Here is a 21,079-nt window from a genome sequence, read left to right on the forward strand (position 1 = left end):
GCCTCCCAAAGTGTTGGGATTATAGGCGTGAGCTGCCATGCCTGGCTGACAATTTCTACATTTTTAATCGCATGAAATGTGATTTAGAATTCCTAGATCATGTTAAGGACAGTAATCAGTCTTTTCAGTAAGTCAGAGAATAATCAATGAATAGATTTAAAAGTAACTTTTTTACTTATACATACTATATACACATTCAGATATGTCAGATCAATATATTTAATTTAATATTAATTTTCTTTCACTGCTGTGACAAGCTCAGTGACTTAAACAACACAAATTTATTATCTTAGGGTTCTGTAGTTCTGTATCTTACAGTACAGAAGCCAAAAATGGTTCTGACTGGCTAAAATCAGCACTGGGAGAGCTGCATTCCAGAGACCCTAGGGAATATTCTCTTTCTTTGCTTTTTTCAGCTTCTGCAGGCTTTCTACATGATTTGGCTAAAGGTGCCTTCCTCCATGTTCAGAACCACCATCAAACCATCATTCTGACCTCGTTTCCATTGACACTCCTTCTCTGACTTTTGCCTTCCTCTTTCACTTTTAAGGACTCCTATAATTATAGTGGGCCTACCTGGATAATCTGGGATAATTTCCTATTTTAAGATTAGCTGATTAGCAACCTTAATTCTATGTGCAGTTCACTGTTGCCATGTAACCAAACATTCAAACAGATTCCAGGGATTAAGATTGGGGCATCTTTGGGGGCCATTATTCTACCTACTGTAAATATCAACTAAAGAATAAAGACTACTACTTATCCTTTGGATTGTTAAAACACAAACTTTGTGATTCAGCCACTTATTAGATAAAAATATAGAATAGAATGGAAGCAAAATTTTAAAAATTAACCAGCCATATGAATATTATTAAACTTTATAACACCTAATCAGAATGAAGTGGGATTACCGGAAAAAAAATCTTTATTTAATTTTAGGGTTTTTTCCTGCTATTGTCATTTAATTTCTTAACTAGTATAAGTATTACATTATGATGTTAAAAAATACATGATTGCATCAGAATTTTCGTGGTTTTCTTCTGTTTGCTAATTTTTTAAAAACTTAAGAACTCACCCCCCACCCTTTTTTTTTTTTTTTTGAGACACAGTCTCGCTCTGTTGCCCAGGCTGGAGTGCAGTGGCGTGATCTTGGCCCACTGCAACCTCTTCTTCCTGGGTTCGATTCTTCTGCCTCAGCCTCCCAAGTAGCTGGGATTACAGGCGCATGCCATCACGCCCAGCTAATTTTTGTATTTTTAGTAGAGACGGAGTTTCACCATGTTGGCCAGGCTGGTCTCAAACTCCTGACCTGGTGGTCCTCCCACCTCACCCTCCCAAAGTGCTAGGATTACAGGTGTGAGCCACCGCGCCAGGCCAAGAAACCCTTTTAACTGCGAGTATACCATGATTGATTAAAGTATACCAAGTGTATACACATTGGAATGTTGGCTTAGGACTAAGTAGTACAGTACCCTTATAGAAGACAAAATTAAATGTACATGTTTCTGAGTAATAATTGGAATTTCCTGAAATTCAGACTGTTTTTTCATTAAGTAGACAGTTTTCTTAGGGCACTACACTGTCAATAATGTTTATGTATTTTGTAGTCATATATAAATTAGTTTTAAGAGTCAGTCAGAGCATAGTGTCAATAAGTTCCAGATTCAGTGTGTAGTTAGCTTCATCTAAATTTCTGATGACAGCTCTCTTTGAACATCTGTATATAAAGAGAATCTATTAAAACAGTGTAGTTTGGTTCATGCACATTACTAACATTCAGTGCTGCAAGTAGATGACTTTTATTTTCTACAACGGATAGTACTTAACAGCAGCAACAACAAAGACTGTATAGAGCAAACTTGTCCAACCTGCGGCCCATAGGCCACATGGAGCCCAGGACAGCTTTGAATCTGGCCCAACACAGATAAGTAAACTTTCTTAAAATACTATGAGAGTTTTTGGAATTTTTTTTAGCTCATCAGCTATCGTTACTGTTATATTTATTGTTAGTGTTTCATATTTAGTCAGTACCAGAATAAGTTTTCTAATTTTTTATTTCCCATGATTTCAATAAATCATTTTTTATGATAGCATTATGCTTATTGCTACTTTGTTTCCATCTAGGTTCTTCATAATTTCTGCTCTTTCACTATAGGTCATTTCTGTATCTAATTTCATTTGCTTATATATAAAAGTGTTTATGTTTCTTTGAATTATTGTCATCTGACTTGGGAAGACGTATTTTATTGTGTCTTTTTTCCTTTATAATCTTTGAAGTTGAAGAAATACTTGAACAAGCAGACTACCTGTATGAAAGCGGAGAAACAGAAAAACTTTATCAGTTGCTAACCCAATACAAGGAAAGGTAAGCAATGTAGGATAGGCCTAGGCTTGTGGTTTCCTTAAAATTTTTATTTAACAATAAAATGACCCTTAGTGCTTGAGGTTTTAAAAATTGATTATTGTAGTTTTTACTTCAAAATATTTCTTAAGTTTAATTTATAATATACTATTTGTTTCTTACGTTAAATGCTGCATGTATCTCATTGATTTGAAAAGGTGTTACTACTTACTCTAGTGGAATGTTGATTTTCCCATTTTGCTTTAGATCGTACAGCATAGTTACTGAATATATGTTTATCCGTTCTAGTCATATTTTGTACTTCTCATTCCTTTTAAAGTAATTATTTATTGGTATAGATTAAATGAATTCACTGAGATTTAGGGTGTTGTATGCCACCATTAAATAGTAACCGCGTATTACTTTAGAAGGATAGTCAGAGAAATCAAAAATACCCCCTTTTTCTATTTTTAGTTTTAGATTGTAGGTTTAGTGTAGAATATCACTGTGTACTCATTTTTGGGAGGAGTGTGGAGTGAGAGAAAGACTCAACCCTATAAAGTAAATCATATGGCTAAATAGCATTTCTAGATAACTAATTTACTCATCTCCTAAACTAAAAATATTGAGTCCTTTTCATCTGCCTTTTTGAGATTTTCAAAACCAGTTTTCTCCCCAGGACCCACCAAATTTACTTTCCTAGATATCTACAGGAGTGATCTTCTCCATTCTCCCCTCAGTAATTCAAGGTGGCTGGTTTGTCATTTTATTGTCATGTCATTGATAGCTTGAAAAATAAGCTGTAAGGTAGTTACTCCATATTCATTGAATAATAACTATCTTAACTAAAGGAACCTTTAGTTTCAGATTTTTATTTTTTGTTAAAAAAATATAAAGTGAGGATTAAAGGCAAACATTTAATAAAAAGGAATTTATTTTATTTTTTTGAGATGGAGTTTTGATCTTGTTGTCCAAGGTGGAGTGCAATGGCGCAATCTTGGCTCACTGCAACCTCTACTTCCCAGGTTCAAGCGATTATCCTGCCTCAGCCTCCCAAGTAGCTGGGATTATTGGCATGCACCACCACGACCGGCTAATTTTGTATTTTTAGTGGAGACGGGGTTTCTCCATGTTGGTCACGCTGGTTTTGAACTCCCGACCTCAGGTGATCTGCCTGCCTGACTTCCCAAAGTGCTGGGATTACAGGCGTGAGCCACTATGCCTGGCCGGAATTTAATTTTTACAATTATTTCTGTCAGTTGTGATGGTTAATAATTTATTAACCATTTCTTATATCACTATATGGAAATGGAAGTTCTTCAAAGAATCCAATGCTCTTACTTGAAGTAACCCATGCATCATGGCATAGTATTCAAACATAGGATTATATTTTGAGATTACATTATATTCAACCATTCATTCATTAGCAAATAATTGTCAAAAACTATTGTGTGTCAGGTGCTATATTTGAGACTAGGGATTCAGCAGTTTTGTATTTTTAGAACATGACCCTGTCTATAAAATTTACGTATTTTATGATACTGTATGAACTACTGAGTGAGCTATTGGAAACACAGTGCTAGCGAGGCCAAGCCTCAAGTTAATATGTTGAGTTTTGTAGGTCGGATGTTTAGAGAATTTTAATACAAAGATATTTTTGAAAGAAGTCAGTGTTTTAGATACTAGAGGTAAGTTAATATTTATGAATATTAGACATTTTTATAGGAAATTTTAGCAAATAAAGGTTTTGTATTAATGAAAATAACAAATTTAGCATTATTAGTAATGGCTTTTGATACCATGTTGCTAGCTTCCTAAGCTGAAAGACCATAATGTATTCATTAGTAATGTAACCCTTAACAATTTTTAAATGTGAGCTAAAATGGTTGTTTTATATTTTATTTCAAATTAGTGAAGATGCAGAGTTACTGTGGCGTTTGGCACGGGCATCACGTGATGTTGCTCAGCTTAGCAGAACCTCAGAAGAGGAGAAAAAGCTATTGGTGTATGAAGCCCTAGAGTATGCAAAAAGAGCACTAGAGAAAAATGAATCACATTTTGCAGTGCATAAGGTGAGTTGCTTAACTAAGCTATTACCATGTACTGAGAGGTACATTTTCTATATTTTTCTATTATCCCTAATTTACATTGGAAGAACAATTTCTCTATTTTAAGTTTTTTTATTTTTATTCAATCTTATATCTTAAGGATAATTTCTCTATTTTAAAGAAGTAGGGAAGATAGTTATTTTTATGTTTTTCAAAAAGAAGTCTTTGTTTTCGTAAACATTTGGTCTAACTTCATGTGTATTTGATAAATTACTTTTGTGAATGCTTATTTTTAAGCAGAAGTTTAGTAATTTCATGAATTACCTATATCTATATTCTTAGTAGTATAAGCGCTTCACAAATATTTTGTCATTTTCCTCACGTTATATTTCTGTTTTATTTAGAGGTAGGAATATAACAGCTAGACAACTGAGACCTAGAATGACTTTCACATGTAACTCAGGATTTCTTACTGGTTCACAATGACGTTTTTCAGTAAATTGTACAGGGAGACGAGGTCATCATTAGCCTTCTGGATTGTTGGACTTCATAGAACCCAAAGGCAGGGTAGAGTTGGACCTTGGGAAAAATTGGCTTGATTGCTCCGAGGCTTCATTAATTGTTTCTCTACTCTGCTGTTACCGGAAAATCTTTTTCATTGCAGACATTTTTTTTCTCCTTATCCTAAGTCTTGTGACTTTCCACAGCACCTGGGTTTCTGAAGCATGGCCATTTTAGATTCATTTCTTGGGAAAGAAACTCAGGTTGTTTCAGTTTGGGTCTGCTGTCCAACTGTGGCTGTGGAGATAAGGTCACAGCTGACATTGTGGCTGTTCTTACTATAACAGTGCAATATGGGAGGAGATGGAACTCCTAGAAAAGAGAATGAGAAATAAAACATTCAATTACATATTCTTCTAAATTGATACTCAGACCATAAACATGAACCATTATCTTGTTGTGTTGGTAACTTTCTTGGAAAATTCACCACTTTCTACCTTGTATTATAGTTCTCTATAAACATGTCCTATCCCTGAGGTTGTTTTGTTTTGTTTTGTTTTGTTTTTTAGACATAGTCTCTCTCTGTTGCCCAGGCTGGAGTACAGTGGTGTGATCTTGGCTCACTGCAGCCTCCATCTCCTGGGTTCAAGTAATTCTTCTGCCTCAGCCTCCCAAGTAGCTGGGATTACAGGTGCATGCTACCATGCCCAGCTAATTTTTGTATTTTTAGTAGAGATGCAGTTTCACCATGTTGGCCAGGGTTTCAAACTCCTGACCTCAGATGATCCACTCACCTCAGCCTCCCAAAGTACTGTTACAGGCGTGAGCCACTGCGCCCAACCCTATTTCTGAGTTTCTAGAGGGCCATGTCCACTTTTCTTTATGTATTCCATTACATTTAATACAGTTTTTATGCTCAATGACTTTTTGTTGGATGAGAATGACTTGAAGAATAAATATTATACAGTTTTACCTTGTATTAAATGGAATATTAAGAATATTATTGTTCTTACACTTTTTTTTAATTTTCAGTGGTATGCAATCTGCCTTAGTGATGTTGGAGATTATGAAGGCATCAAGGCTAAAATTGCAAATGCGTATATTATCAAGGAGCATTTTGAGGTACTGATGAATTATTCAAATTCATGAATTTTAAAAGTCAAATTTTTCTGAATAGGTTTTTGTTTTCATTATCTATTGCTGTATTTCAAACCACCTATGATAACAGTGGAGTAGAGCCATGACAGTTTGTTATTTCTTCTCTTTTCTTTTTTTTTTTTTTTTTTTTGAGACGTAGTTTTGCTGTTGTCATCCAGGCTGGAGTGCAGTGGCACTATCTCGACTCACTACAACCTCCGCCTCCTGGGTTCAAGCAATTCTCCTGCCTCAGCCTCCTGAGTAGCTGGGATTACAGGCGGACACTACCACATCTGGCTAATTTTTGTGTTTTTAGTAGAGGCAGAGTTTCACCATTTTGGCCAGGCTGGTCTCGAACTCCTGACCTCAGCTGATCCACCTGCCTTGGCCTTTCAAAGTGCTGGTATTACAGGTGTGAGCCACTGCGCCCAGCCAAGTTTCTTATTTCTTGCAATTCTGTGGGTTAACTGAGCTCAGTGGCACTTCCACATCGCTTGGTATAGCTGAGGTCATTTAGACAGCTGCAATCACCTGGGCCCTCAGCTGAGACTACAGTGTCCAAGATGGCCTATCACCTATGAGAGTTTCTCCTCACTTGTTTTTATCATCACTTAGTTGTCTAGCTCAGCCTTCATTATAGCATGGTAGTTGGCTCACAAGAATGAGTGTTCCATGGGAAAAGATCCAGTGTGCAAACTTTTAGCAAGCCTCTGCTTGCATCATACTTGGTAATATCCTATTAATCTAAACAAGTCACAAGGGCAAGCCCAGTTTCTGTGGGAGGGGACCAGTGACACAAGTTCCTGAATATGGAAAGTGTGGTCCAATGTAACAGTCTTTAACACAATTGACACACCACTCCTTGTAGTAATAATTCTATTTAAGATTGATATCTCTGTGTGTATTCTATGTGTGTTTTACTAAAAATATTTTCCCCTAAAGTTAATTTATAGTTAGCTGTTAGGTGCTAAGAATTGCATAGGAGTCTGTATATTTCTTAACGTGTATGAACTTCATTGTCTCAAAAAAAAAAAAAAAAACTACCACAAAAAACCAGCATATTTATTGCTCTTTTGAGATTATAGGAAGGAAAAGTGATGGAAACATACATAGGAATAGTGCTGAATTTGCTATTTAAATAGTTTTTCAGAATTTTATGGTTTAGTGTCAATTCTTAGTTTATGTAACAACTAGTGAAAAAGAATGACTGGGAGTCAGGAGACCTAGCTTTTCTTGTTCAGGTATAGATAGTAATATATACCTAGTAAGTGACATTTTATAATGTAACAATTTACCTGTTTCACAGTTTAAAATCCTTGAAATGAGATTACATGATGTAATCACTGGAACCTTACATTGTAGTTGGCAGTGATATTTTCTTTCTTAGTGGCACATAAACTAATGGTGTCATTTTTGATATTTTAGATTCAGGGAAATACAGTAATTTTCTCAGTGGCATTAGATAGATCACTTAATTTCTCTGTGTCTCAGGATGTAGAAATACATGACGTAACTTCCAAAGTGAATAATGAAGAACTGTAGAAAAAATACAAATGTACACTTTTCTCTTTTTTTAACAAAACAGTGAAGGTTATAGATTATAAAAAACAGTGTTTTATATAAGCTTTCAAATGTACATGTTTAAATATATTTTAAATGGCAGTATTTAGTATTTACATATTAAAAGGATCATTTATACTACTTACATTTCAAATTCCATTATATATCCAAAGTGGCAAGGAATTACCGTCTTTGGATTCCTTTTGAAAGACCAATGGCAGGAAAGATTGATTATGAAAGAGTTTGCTTGAAAGTACCCCCTGTCAACCCTTCCCGTAAGAAAATTAAACTCTGGCCTGGGCGGCTGCCTCCGCAATGCCACTGCTTGTTGAGGGGCGGCGAGTGTGGCTGCTGCAGTTCGCCAGGGACCTTGTCCGAGCCCACCTGCTTCTGGAGGAAAGAGGCAGACGTCTCAGAGGTCAGTCTGTTCGACAAGTGGAACCCTAGGGCCTTCTGTATGTTCAGCAAAGAGAGCTCACAGTGACCTCCCCAAAGGATGGCTCCATCTCCATTCTGGGTTCTGATAATGCCACTGCTTGTCACATTGTGGTCATGTGGCACACAGGTAACGGGGCCACCTGCTTGACACATTGTGATGGAACTGACACCAAAGCTGAGGTCCCCTTGATCATGAACTCCATAAAATCCTTTTCCGACCATGCTCAAATGTGGAAGGCTGGAAGTATACCTCGTGGGAGGCTTCAGTGATGTGGGAGGCAGTTGTCACAAAAACTCACTCATTAACTTCTTAGTGAATCTGACAGGAAAGAAGATGACATTCACTTAGTGGTATTATGATTATATGTGATGGAATTAAATGACCGGGAAGAAAATGAATACCACTTTCTAATAATACATGGCATTGCTGTCAACTTGAGACTGCAGAGATTTACAGAGCCTCCTTTCTTTTTTTTTTGTTTGAGATCGAGTCTTCTCTGTTGGCCAGGCTGGAGTGCAGTGGTGTGATCTTGGCTTACTGCAGCCTCCACTTCCAGAGTTCAAGTGATTCTCCTGCCTCAGCCTCCCGAGTAGCTGGGATTACAGGCGCCCGCTGCGACGCCCAGCTAATTTTTGTATTTTTAGTAGAGACAGGGTTTCACCATGTTGGCCAGGCTGGTTCTCAAACTCCTGACCTCAAGTGATCTGCCTGCCTCAGCCTCCCAAAGTGCTGGGATTACAGGCGTGAGCCACTGTGCCCGGCCTACAGAGCCTCCTTTCAAGATCGAGGTCTGGAGGAGCAGCTGCACGCCGCATGAGGTTTAGCAGGAGGACCAAAGATTCGCATTTACAGTGCAAAGACAGAACAACTTCGTATAGGACTGTACTCCTGGACGCCATTTCCACATGTGGATTTCTGCTTGCAGCAGGATGACAAGCACATACTAGAGAATCTTTCCACTTCGTATCTGGCCGAGCCGTCCCACTTTGTTGAACATATTAGATCTACCTTGATAGTTTTGAAAAAAAAATACTGCTCCAACTCACACACAGTTTTCTGGAAATAAAGCCCTACTCTACAAAAAAAAAAAAAAAAAAAAAAAAGATGGCTTGTGGGAAAAGCTCTCTTCTCCAGGAAGCTAAAAATAGGAATTACCAAAGAAATCAGCACCTTCTGGGCTTGACAGACCATTGGTGGGACTGGCAAGAATACAAATTTGGAAACTTATATCCATTGCGTCTTAGGTCTTCTCCTTCTTTACTCAGTGTTTTTCAAATAACTTTCAAAATAAAACCTTATTTTGGCAAAGGCAAAAAAAAAGGAAAATTAAACCCTGATCCCCCCCAGGCATCCATTGTGATGAATTAACTTCCTTCCTACGCATCTAGAATGGGACTACAGTATCTCTGTATCATTCTTAGGAAATGGAAAAAATAGTTACTTACACAGTTTTTTGAAGGGCTTAATTTTTAGTGGAATTCCAATTGGGAAAGGTTGCTTAGAGCATAAGTTGCATATAAACATGTTAAAATATTTTTATTTTTTACCACAACCTTATGAGTTAAGTAAGTATATGACTTTTCTATAAAAGAGAAAAAACTCAGTCGTGGTAACAATGTAGATATTGCAGCCAGTTCAGGGTCATTAAGCTGTGACTTGAATCCTGTCAGTCTGGCTTCAGAGACCATGCTCTTAACCATCACAAATATTTGAAAATGTGTACCTAGGCCGGGCGCGGTGGCTCAAGCCTGTAATCCCAGCACTTTGGGAGGCCAAGACGGGCGGATCACGAGGTCAGGAGATCGAGACCATCCTGGCTAACACGGTGAAACCCCGTCTCTACTAAAAATACAAAAAATTAGCTGGGCGAGGTGGTGGGCGCCTGTGGTCCCAGCTACTGAGGAGGCTGAGGTGGGAGAATGGATGGCGTGAACCCGGGAGGCGGAGGTTGCAGTGAGCTGAGATCCGGCCACTGCACTCCAGCCTGGGCGACATAGCAAGACTCTGTCTCAAAAAAAAAAAAAAAAAAAAAAAAGAAAAGAAAATGTGTACCTCACACATTACTAAACTGAAAGCAAAAATGTGGGTTTATAGAAAAGCATAAACTAGGAAATCTTAACTTTTTCAAAAACAGTGCTTTTAATATGATCAACATTAATCTGTAAGATTTCTTTAGTGGTTTTCAACAAAATAATGGATAAAAGGAGGAACAGTTTCTTTAAAGGTATTCTATAGTTTATGCTTCACACTAATTCACATAGTAAATAGAAATTAGGGAGATTCAACATATTTTACATTGCACATAATTATTCTATAAACTGTTTATTTTTCGTTTGGTAAGTACAGATGGGGAAGTTGAACAAAATCTGCATACAAGAAGAGACTTTCTAAAAATAGAAAAGACTTTCTACAATCTACATAGAAGAGACTGTCTAAAACTAGATTTTTCTAAAAAACTAAAATGCATTTTTAGTTCTTCTTTGGGAAATAATGACTTTTATTCAGTATCCATCTACAGTTTGCCAAGAAAGTACTTCCTTATTCATTTTTCCTTTAATCTGGAAGAAACTTTAAGAGCTATAGATTATTAATTTGCAAACTTAATTCATTTATGTATTTCATGTTTTTTCTCATCTTGATAGACACTATAAATGTCTGGACCTTACAAAATAGTAACCTTAATACAAGTCATTAATAGTGTTTTGAAGTGAATTTAATCAAAGAATCAGGATTAATTATTAATATTAATTATAATGGGAGAATTGAAACACACGATTGCTTTTTTTTTTTTTACAAAAATCATGGCTTCTTCAGCAAACACAGTAACGCACTTATTAGTGTTTAGAAAACAAATACAATTTATTTTTCTCATTTCTTGTTAGAAAGCAATTGAACTGAACCCTAAAGATGCGACTTCAATTCACCTTATGGGTATTTGGTAAGAAAATTTATTTAAATATTTCAGTAGTATTTAGTGTGATATTATTTTGTAGTATGTATAAATCTTTTGCATATATAGAAGATATTCAATATTTTAAAATATTATCTGACAGAGTTTAGAGTGCTAAATCCATTAACTAGCACTCGTATATGTATTGTTAGAACATACTGAATTTGATTATGACCCTGTTAAACATTGTTATTCAGGTCATTTAGAAACATGTACAGACTGAAAAGACTGTTCTTATTTACCATGCTAAATGAAATTAGATTAATGTAACTATAGTAAAACAGTAGAATGCCCCAAGAGGGTCTTTGTATCTTCAGAGTATGTCAGATATAGTCTGGATTAATCTGAGGAACGATATAATCTGATTTTCAGTATCTTGTCTATTTTTATGTGATCTTATGTCCACTGTAGATTATTATTGTGCTGGTATGAGGCTTTATCAAAGTATTCTGTACTGATGGGCCACTCTTTTGAGTATGGTCTGCAGAGCTAAATATTTACTGCCATCTAAGAAGGGTACCAGTGCAAACTGTCCTCTGTCAAACTCTTTTAAAAGAGAAATATATTCTTAGGATAAAGGACATATTAAGCTAACACTCACTCACTGAGGATTAATGATAATTGAAGGGCAGTCACTAAGTCAGATGCTAGTAAGCAAACCCAAATGAAATAGCAATTTTTGCCTTAAGAGCTTCAAATCCTAGTCAAAGATCTAACACTTTCTTTCCTACTTATTTCTGAAAGTTGTAAAGATCTTTGGAGGTTAATCATTTGTTTTGCCCCTTTAAAAATGGATTTAAGTTGTTGGTTGCTGTTATTTATACATTTGATGTTTACGTTTGTCATTTTTCCTGAGTAAGGTTTAACTTCTCTGAGTTTTTCTTCTATAAAAAAAATAGGGGAAATTATCCTATCTCATATATAATTGTTATGAAGAATAAGTGAGAGAATAATCAGCCCAGTACCTGGCACAATGCACTCAATGGTAGATGTATATTATATTACTGTTATTAGTATGACTGCTTACTATTTATATTTAATCACAAAATACACATCCCAGCTAATGGATCACTATGTCAATCTCTGGATTACCTAATAGATATCATGTAAAGCACAAGTTGTTTAAACATACAGTACAAAATTCCTTTTATAGTATTAAGATGCTTCGTTATCTTTAAGAGAAAAGAAGGTACAATTTGAATGTATAAAATTGTATTATTTCCTTGTAGGTGCTATACATTTGCTGAAATGCCTTGGTATCAAAGAAGAATTGCTGAAATGCTGTTTGCAACTCCTCCGAGTTCCACCTATGAGAAGGTAGTTTGATGTCCTTTGTTAACTTAGTACCGATTTATTAACCACAGCGCCATTCCACAGTGTTCACACATGTGGAGCTCTGATTCAGTGAGGGACTTGAGCAATTTCTAATGATCCAATTCAACTATGTTATCACAAGGCTTAAAACTTATTATCCATGACTGGTGAGTGGTTTTCTTTTTCCCCATTAGGTGAGTGACTGTTAATTCTGGAATACTGTCATTTAAAATGGCTCGTGGCTAAAATCTACCTTCATTTTCTGTTTGAAATCTAAACCATATTGAAGTCACAAAAATAGAACAATACAGCAACTGTTACCCAGCATGTTTTAGCTGTATTATACACAATAACAGAAAAGTAAAGCATATGCTTGAGTTGATAAAAGAAGAACACTCATTATAACTTTGATTTTAAAAAGCATATGAAAGGTTCATATTCTGTTATATTTTCAAGGCCTTTGTTTTTCATGTTAAAAATAAAATTTGAGAGGAATTTCTGGTTAAACTTTGGGTTTATTCATCACAAGCTTTTCAGAGTAAGAAGACAGGCAATTGAGAAAGCTGTACTTATACTACTTACATTGTAACAAGGAGCTTTTCTTTCTTCTGGGAAGCTATAGTGTAGAAATTGATGTAAAAAATAGTTGTATTCTTTACACACAGTTGAGAAATATTATTAAAATAATGCACTTTGGTGGCATTATTTTATAATACATTATTTTATAATGGCATTATTAAAATAATGCCCATCTGCTGGGCACAGTGGCTCATGCCTGTAATGCCAGCACTTTGGGAGGCTGAGGTTGGTGGATCAGTTGAGCCCAGGAGTTCAAGACCAGCCTGGACAACGTGGCAAAACCTCTAGAAAACAATACAAAAATTAGCCACGTGTGGTGGCCTGTGCCTCTAGTCCCAGCTACTCAGCTAAGCTGAGGAAGAAGGATCACTTGAGCCTTGGAGGCCAAGACTGCAATAAACAGTGATTGTGCCATAGTATTCCAGCCTGGGCAACAGAGTGAGACCCTATCTTAAAAAAAAAAAAAAATCATTTTAAGGACAAAAAATATAGTCAGCTCTACTTTATCAAATTAGTTATGTTTCTAAGAAATCAAATGTCACTAGAGAATGCATTACAAAAACAGTAGCTTAAGTAGGACAAAGAGTTTCAGACCCGCAATAACATTGTATGTAGGAATTTCAATAATAATGGACTCTTAAAAATTCACTAGTACAACCTGAATCAATTCAGCTTTTGATTATATTTCATTTTTACTAGAAATCACTAGTTATTATTTAAGAGAACTGTCAAAATAGCTGAGTTACACATGATAATGTTCTTTCCTTTCTGCACATTATGTTTGGTACAAGTTGTAAACAGCAACCAAGTTATTACCAGAAGTAGTCCATATATTGTAATCTTAATGATGAGTTAAGTGTTACGTTCAGTTTGGGTGTTAACTCTCACTGTTGAAGAAGTGACCATTATTTTAAGATGATTTACTTCCTGACTTTAATATAGGAATAGGTCTTTGAGACAATGCTTTTTTAATATTGTCTGTTTTAATCTTTTTAATTATGTTTGGGCTCTTTGCGTTTTTGACAGGCCTTGGGCTACTTTCACAGGGCAGAACAAGGTAAGGTATTTTTGATTACACATATTAATACAGTAAAATTGTATGAATGCTGTATATATATACTATAATAGCAAATTCTAAAGCAAAGTTATTCTGTTACGCTTATTTTTGTGCTAGATACTGTAAAACAATTTTTAAAGTCTTTATTCAGTAAAGATCACCTGAATGAGAAATAGGCTGCTACTGAACTTAAAGCTGCAGTTCCGGAATGTCCATCATTTGATGTAATTCAGCCTTCCTTTTTGAGAGGAGTCTCTGACATGGTAATTGTCTTATTCAAGACTGCACATATTGGCCAGATGTGGTGGCTCACACTTGTAATCCCAGCACTTTGGGAAGCCAAGGCAGGAGGATCACTTGAACCCAGGAGTTTGAGACCAGCCTGGGCAACATAGTGACACCTCATCTCTACCAAAAAATAAAAATAAAAATTAGCCAGGTGTGGCAGCACACACCTGTAGTCCCAGCTACTCAGGAGGCTGAGGCAGGAAGGTCACTTGAGCCCAGGAGTTCCAGGCTACAGTGAGCTGTGATTGCACAACTGCACTACAGCCTGGGCCACAGAGTGAGACCTGTCTGGGGGGGAAAAGATATATATATATGTGTATATATATATGTATCTCTAATTAGAGGCATTTAAATGGGAATTCTGCTATTCAGCCGTTCTCTTACAGATATTGTGACAAAGAGTTTCAGGTCATGTTTGTTTTGAAAAGTGACTACTCCTATGAAACTGTCACCAGGCCATCCTAAATTTATCCTTTTTAATATTCATACACTAAGTGGGGGAGATAAGAGACATAAGCATATGTTACCAAATAGACCATAAAAGCCATTGAAATATATTCTATAAAACTTAATCAGGAGAAAATTAAGATGACACCATGTTTATTAAATTTGAGATCCCACACATAATAGACTTATTCATTTCATGATAATAGTTATCTTCTACAGAATTTTATCTGAACGTTTTATCTCTGTAATTTATCAATTCTGACTTACATTATTACCTTCTAATAATACCCTTTCATGATCATACTGTTTCACATATCATAAATATGAATCTAGGAATGACTTTTTTTTAAAGAGATTTAAAAGTTAATTACAAAGTAAAAATATAGGACCTTAGAGACTTAAGGGTTGGGTGTGTTGAGAAAAACATGGTCCTTCCCTCATGGAGCTAAAATAAATCCGTGGTAACTTCATTCTTCAGTGACCTTACCTTATTTCTTTCTGGTCCATATTCAGTTCAGAAGCTCCTCCGATGCCCTTAGTATCTTGTGTTTCTTCGGTGACACTTATCACTCAATACTATGAACACTTACATGTCTAAGACTGTACAGAGAAGATGGGGACTTTGTCTTTTCTGGCTCACAATTGCACACTCATTACTTGGCACAATGCTTGGCAAATGACTGAGTAAATAGATGAATGACTGGATGAATGAATTTAAGTATATCAACATGGCATCACACAAATCTGCTCAAGGAAGTAAAACAATTTTAGTTAAGGAGCACATGGAATTAATCATTAATTATATAGAGGAAAAAGTATGCTTTGAATACAGAGGATCTTAGATTGTTAGGAAACTTTGTGGAGAATTAAGTTGGTGAGATAATTCTATGCTTTCATTCATAGGCTTTCTATTTATGCTTTTCTCTCAGCCAAGAATGTTCTCCACTTTTTTTTTTTTTTTTGGTTTGTCATACCATTTCAAAGTTTGTATATCTAGCAAAGCATTCCGTTCATTTTTATATTACATTTAGTTGTGTTCATGTTTCTTTCTCCTTTTCGTTACAAAGTTGAAAAAAGCAGAGCTTTTGTTTCATCCTCTATGCTTAAGTATAGCTGACATCCAGTAAATGTTGATCAAATATATATATGTCATCATCATTATTTCATTCACTTATTCAGCAGATGTACACTGAATGTATGTTGTTTCACACACTGCTGTAGGCACTTGGGGTGTCATAGGGAACTAAAGAGATTAAAAAGAGTATCACTGTCCTCAAATAGCGTACATTCTATCAGGAGCTTCAGCTTCTCATCTATAAAATGGAGATACCCACTTATAAAGTTGTGAAAATCAGAAATGTGTATGATACAGTGCCTAGCACATTTGTAGATGTTCATTAAATGGTAATTATTATTTTACAAACATTTGTTTGAGATATAAACAGTTGAACAAAAGAGAATTTCCATTAGTCTAATCACTTATTGACCAAATTTATTGAAATTTAGACCTGAAAATCAAACCTTTAAAAATAAAAGCAACACTATTTCATCTGAGATCATTTTTTCTTTCCTATGTGCAGTGGATCCAAACTTCTACAGCAAAAACTTACTTCTTTTAGGAAAGACATACTTGAAACTACACAACAAAAAGCTTGCTGCTTTCTGGCTAATGAAAGCCAAGGACTATCCAGCACACACAGAGGAGGATAAACAGGTAAAACATCTCCCATAAAGTAAGGCAGAAAGGTTTTGAGGCACTATTAAATGGTGAATTAAGAACTTCTTTAAAAGCATAATTTTCTAAATGCATAGTATTGTTGAAAACAGGTGTGTTCATTTCAAGCTTAAATTCATTGACATTTATATTTCTATATAGGAAATGTTTAGTTACTGTCACCAGATAGATGTTACGGGTTGCCTGCTACAATGCAGTATTATTCCTGTGTGACACACATGACAGATGGAGTTAAGATTTCTAAAACATAAAAGTCAAGGGATGTGTACTAAAGTGGAAGAGCTGAGAGTCTCATTGGGTCACTGTCAAGAAATTTTATTGTTATAATGTGTTTGGAAACTCTTAGAAACCCACTTTATAAACTTAAATTTCACAAGTTAGTCTCTTAGCTCTCCTGTTTACTTATAACATGTATTTTTCCATTTTAGATACAGACAGAAGCTGCTCAGTTGCTTACAAGTTTCAGTGAGAAGAACTGAGAACTTTTCAGAGACGATGTATGAAAGAGCTAATAAACATTGCCTTTTCATTTAATTATAAAGTTAATATATGAACTATAACTGTTCTACAGCTTTTAAAATGTTGTGACCATTTAACAGTGTAAATATAAAAAATTCTAGGCTTCTTCACAAATAATAAGGTAAAATAAATAATCGCCGTAAGAGTGGTAGAAATAAATCTCCATGGCTCAGGCAAAGATTATTTTGCATCTTGGATACCAGCAATGCAAAATGGTATGAGATTTCTAAGGATTGATCACTTTGGGATGGGAGATCAAGCAAAGAAAGCTTTGTAGAGGAGGGGAAATGGATCTATAGGGGATATACAGGGGGATGGATTTTCAAGTTAGATTGATTCTAAGTTGAGATCTTTGCAGAGAAGATGTGGTGAAAGTGGTTAGGATTTTGTGGTTTCCTGACATAAAGTAGTTAAATGATGTATCTTGGAGCTAACCTGTATAAGGAAAGAATTAAGTCAGGAGACGACTAAAAATTGAGTGGTTTCCTTTTTTATTTTTATTTTTTTGAGACAGAGTCTCACTCGGTCACCCAGGCTGGCATGCAGTGGCACAATCTTGGCCCACTGCAGCCTCCGCCTCCCTGGTTCAGGTGATCCTCCTGCCTTAACCTCCTGAGTGGCTGGGATTACAGGGTTGTACCACCACACCCGGCTTTTGTATTTTTGGTAGAGATGGGGTTTTGCCAGGTTGGCTAGGCTGATCTCAAACTCCTGGCCTCAAGTGATCTGCCCACCTCGGCCTCCCAAAGTGCTGGGATTACAGGTGTGAGCCACCACGCCTGGCCAGTTTCCTCTAAATGTGGTGTATAGTCTCATGGTAGACTGAATTTGTTATCAGACACAAAGCTCTATTCCCTAATGGAATGGAAGGAACACAAAACTTAAGAGTGAAATGGAATACTAAGATGTTTTTATATAGGCAGGACTATGCTACTAACTTGAGGCTGGAGTGCCACCACTGCAAAATCTTTTTTAGTTTTGTAAAAAGGAGCATCATCTTGAATTCACTTAGATAAAGAGAGACTGTGTTTAGGTGGGTTTTTCCCAAAGGATTTGGAATTTGTAATGTTACAATGAACTGTATGGATATGTTTATCATGCACATTTTCAAACAAAAAGGAAGACTGAAAGTAGTGATCTTTGTACACCCATCTCAGATTCAATGATTTTGCTATATAGGTTGTGTATCTCTTATCTGAAATACTTGGGACTAGAAGAAACATTTTGGATTTGGGATTTTTTTCAAACTTTGGAATATCCGCATACACACAATAAGACATCTTGGAGATGGGATCCAAGTTTAAACACAAAATTCACTTGTTTCATATATACCTTATGCACATAGCCTGAAGGTAACTTTATATAGTATTATTTTTAATAATTTCGTGTATTGAGACGAAGTTTGCATACATTGAACCATCAGAAAGCAAAGGTGTCATCTCAGCCACTCATGTGGTCAATTTGTGGTTGTTTGATGTCACCATCATTCCTGACTGAATTTATATGCTACCAACAAGCAGTTACTATACTTACTCATGCATAACTACTTAACAGTAAAAAAAAATGACATAATTCGCATAGGAACAAAGACGGCAAAAAAAAAAAAAGACATAACATTGATACAGTGAAAAAATAATGTGGTCAGGGTAGCTAGGCAACAGTAGCATCACCAGAAACCTGTATCAGCTGGTTAAGGGCAGCAACAAACAATGGCAGGCTTTCAGTCTCCCACTTAACGATGCTGTGTTTTAAAAGGTTATTGTATACTGTATTTTATTTTTGTAGGTGAGGAGAAACAGAAGCAGTCGAAGGGCCAGAAGTGAGTCTTTCTAGGGGTGTGGTGGCATTCTGCTGGATGGCTTTTTAAAATGGGTTTTTTCCTTTAGGGAGACCAAATAAACTGTGTTGTGCACCTGCGTTTTGACTGTGACCTGTTACATGAGGTCCGATGTGGAATTTTCTGCTTGTATCATCATTTTGGCACTCAGAAAGCCTTGAATTATGGAGCATGAATTTCATGTTTTAGATTTTTGCATTCAGGGATGTTCCAACTGTATATGTGTGTCTGTGTGTGTACAGATACATACATTTCTAAACCTTTTGAAATTAATTGCAAGCATCATAATAGTTCACCCCTAAATGTGTCAGCATGCATTTTCTCAGAATAAAGACATCTTCCTAAACACAAAACCATTATCACAACTGGAAAAGTTAACAATGCTCTAACATCATCTAATATCTACCCATATTCAAATTTTCTCAAATGTCCCCAAGATGTCTCATGCTTCTTAAAATCAGGATCCAAATTGCATTTGATTTGTTGCTAATCCATCAATCTAGAACAGTTCCCCATTTTTTTCTTCTTGCAACATTGACTTTTTGAATAGGCCAGTTCATTTGTCTTTGATTCTGTCGCATTCCAGATTGGCCTAATTGACCACACCTTGAGAACCGCTGTTCCAGCTTATTTCCAGGACTCAAATTAGTTCAATTAGATCTTTGCTTGACTTTCATATTTATCACTTACTGATTTTTCTTTTAGCCTTTTTGTTTCATTTTCTTGGCTCTTTTCATTTATATCTTCCGTATCCTTTATTTTACTTTTGGTTGTATCTCTTCTTCCTTAGATACTTTATAATGGCCTTCATGTCTGATATGTTTGTCTTTTTCTCCAAATTTTTTTCCTGATTTTAGCCAGTCATTCACATCTGCATTTTGTTTGTCCAGTTCTGAGTTTTTAAGTTGCTATTTTGGATTTTTTAAATATCTAATAATTTAATTCATATTATCATATTGTGTTAAAGTTTACTTTTTTCTCATTTTCAGTTTTCTCTTTAGTGACTTTATTTTTTTCCCTAGGGATGTAATTTTAAGTTGAGTTACCAGCAATACTGTCATCAAATGGGAGGAAAGGGTCTGGGTTAGTTCAAGAATACTTTCTGCTAAGTTGTTTTTTGTGAGATCAAGTATCATTCAGTAATATAGCTTTTTATGGAGTGAGGTTTTACCTACCTCCTGATTCCTTATTAGAACTTTAAAAAATATTTTTACTTTCAAATAATTATAGATTCACAAACTAAAAAAAAAGAGGTCCTGTGTACCCGTCTCTCAGCCTGTCCCAGTGCTAACATCTCATATAACCTAAAGTACAATAGCAAAACCCAGAAACTGACATTGGTACAGACCACAGACCTTATTTAGATTTTACCACTTTTAAATGCTCTTGTGTGTATAGTTATATGCAGTTCTATCACATGTAGATTTTTGGTAACTGCCACCATAATCAAGATACAGACCTGTTCCATCATCGCAAAGATCCCTAGTGCTGTCCCTTTATAGTCACGCCATCCACCTCCTCTCCCCCACCCATCGCTAGCTCTGACAAGCATTAATCTGTTCTTCATAATTTTGTTATTTCAACAGTGTTATACAAATGGAATCATACAGTGAGACCTGGTGACACTCTTTTTTTCACTCAGCATAATTCCCTTGAGACCTAAGTTCTATCAGTAGTTTGTTCCTTTTTAGAGTTGACTAGTATTTAATTATATGGGCATACCATATCAATCATATGCTGAGGGGCATTTAGGTTATTCCTGATTTTGGGCTGTTACAAATCTGCTATGAGCATTATAATGCCGGTTTTTATGTCTACATAAATTCTCTCTCTCTGGGATACATGTCCAGGAGTGTGGCTACTGGGTCCTTATCTTCATTTTTCCCCTTTATCTCTGAGGGTTAGGTTTCTTCTGCAAGACATGGTGCCTTCCCAAGATTCCAATTCTGTGCACTAAGTCGCTTCCACTTGACTTCCCAGGAGCCTGATTCCCCACATGTCACATTGGTTCTTGATGTTTCCCCACTAAGGATGAGACCCACTACTGAGAAGGAACCCCAGGAATCCCTTACATTCTCCTTCCCCTGCAGCCCCCACCTGATTCTGTTCTTGTGTGGATTGCAGAGCTGACTGCTGGATTGAGATGCTTATTTCCCCATATACATGTATATAGAAGTTGGTAGTACTCTGTCTTCTAAGTGTATTACATACATAGGCTCTCTCTCTCCTTTATAGATGTTTCCTTCCTTCCTTTTGAGGATGTGAGTAGAATACTGATTTTGGAAAATGGCTATGATCCTGTAAGAACCTAAAAGTTCTCAATTTCT

At 36.0% G+C, this 21,079-nt stretch overlaps 1 protein-coding gene and 1 pseudogene across 4 annotated transcripts in view; both read left to right on the top strand.

The window, feature by feature from the left end:
- Positions 1-18,832, top strand: part of RMDN1 (regulator of microtubule dynamics 1) — a 42,256-nt gene extending 23,424 nt beyond the window's left edge. Inside the window, exons 3-10 of one of the 4 annotated variants that reach the window (XM_011937089.1) lie at positions 2,278-2,365; positions 4,254-4,413; positions 5,923-6,012; positions 10,909-10,964; positions 12,206-12,293; positions 13,896-13,926; positions 16,281-16,375; positions 18,701-18,829. In XM_011937089.1, the coding sequence (XP_011792479.1) occupies positions 2,278-2,365; positions 4,254-4,413; positions 5,923-6,012; positions 10,909-10,964; positions 12,206-12,293; positions 13,896-13,926; positions 16,281-16,375; positions 18,701-18,748 (656 nt within the window). In that variant the 3' untranslated portion in view covers positions 18,749-18,829. Of the gene's footprint in view, positions 1-2,277; positions 2,366-4,253; positions 4,414-5,922; positions 6,013-10,908; positions 10,965-12,205; positions 12,294-13,895; positions 13,927-16,241; positions 16,376-16,824 lie in introns of all 4 variants that reach the window. The other 3 variants (XM_011937086.1, XM_011937087.1, XM_011937088.1) reach the window with 3 other exon arrangements.
- LOC105508252 lies at positions 7,903-9,339 on the top strand (annotated as a pseudogene).
- Positions 18,833-21,079: the final 2,247 nt, after the last annotated feature.

Source organism: Colobus angolensis, unplaced genomic scaffold (genome assembly GCF_000951035.1).
Source record: "Colobus angolensis palliatus isolate OR3802 unplaced genomic scaffold, Cang.pa_1.0 Scaffold16, whole genome shotgun sequence".
Lineage (NCBI taxonomy): Eukaryota > Metazoa > Chordata > Mammalia > Primates > Cercopithecidae > Colobus > Colobus angolensis.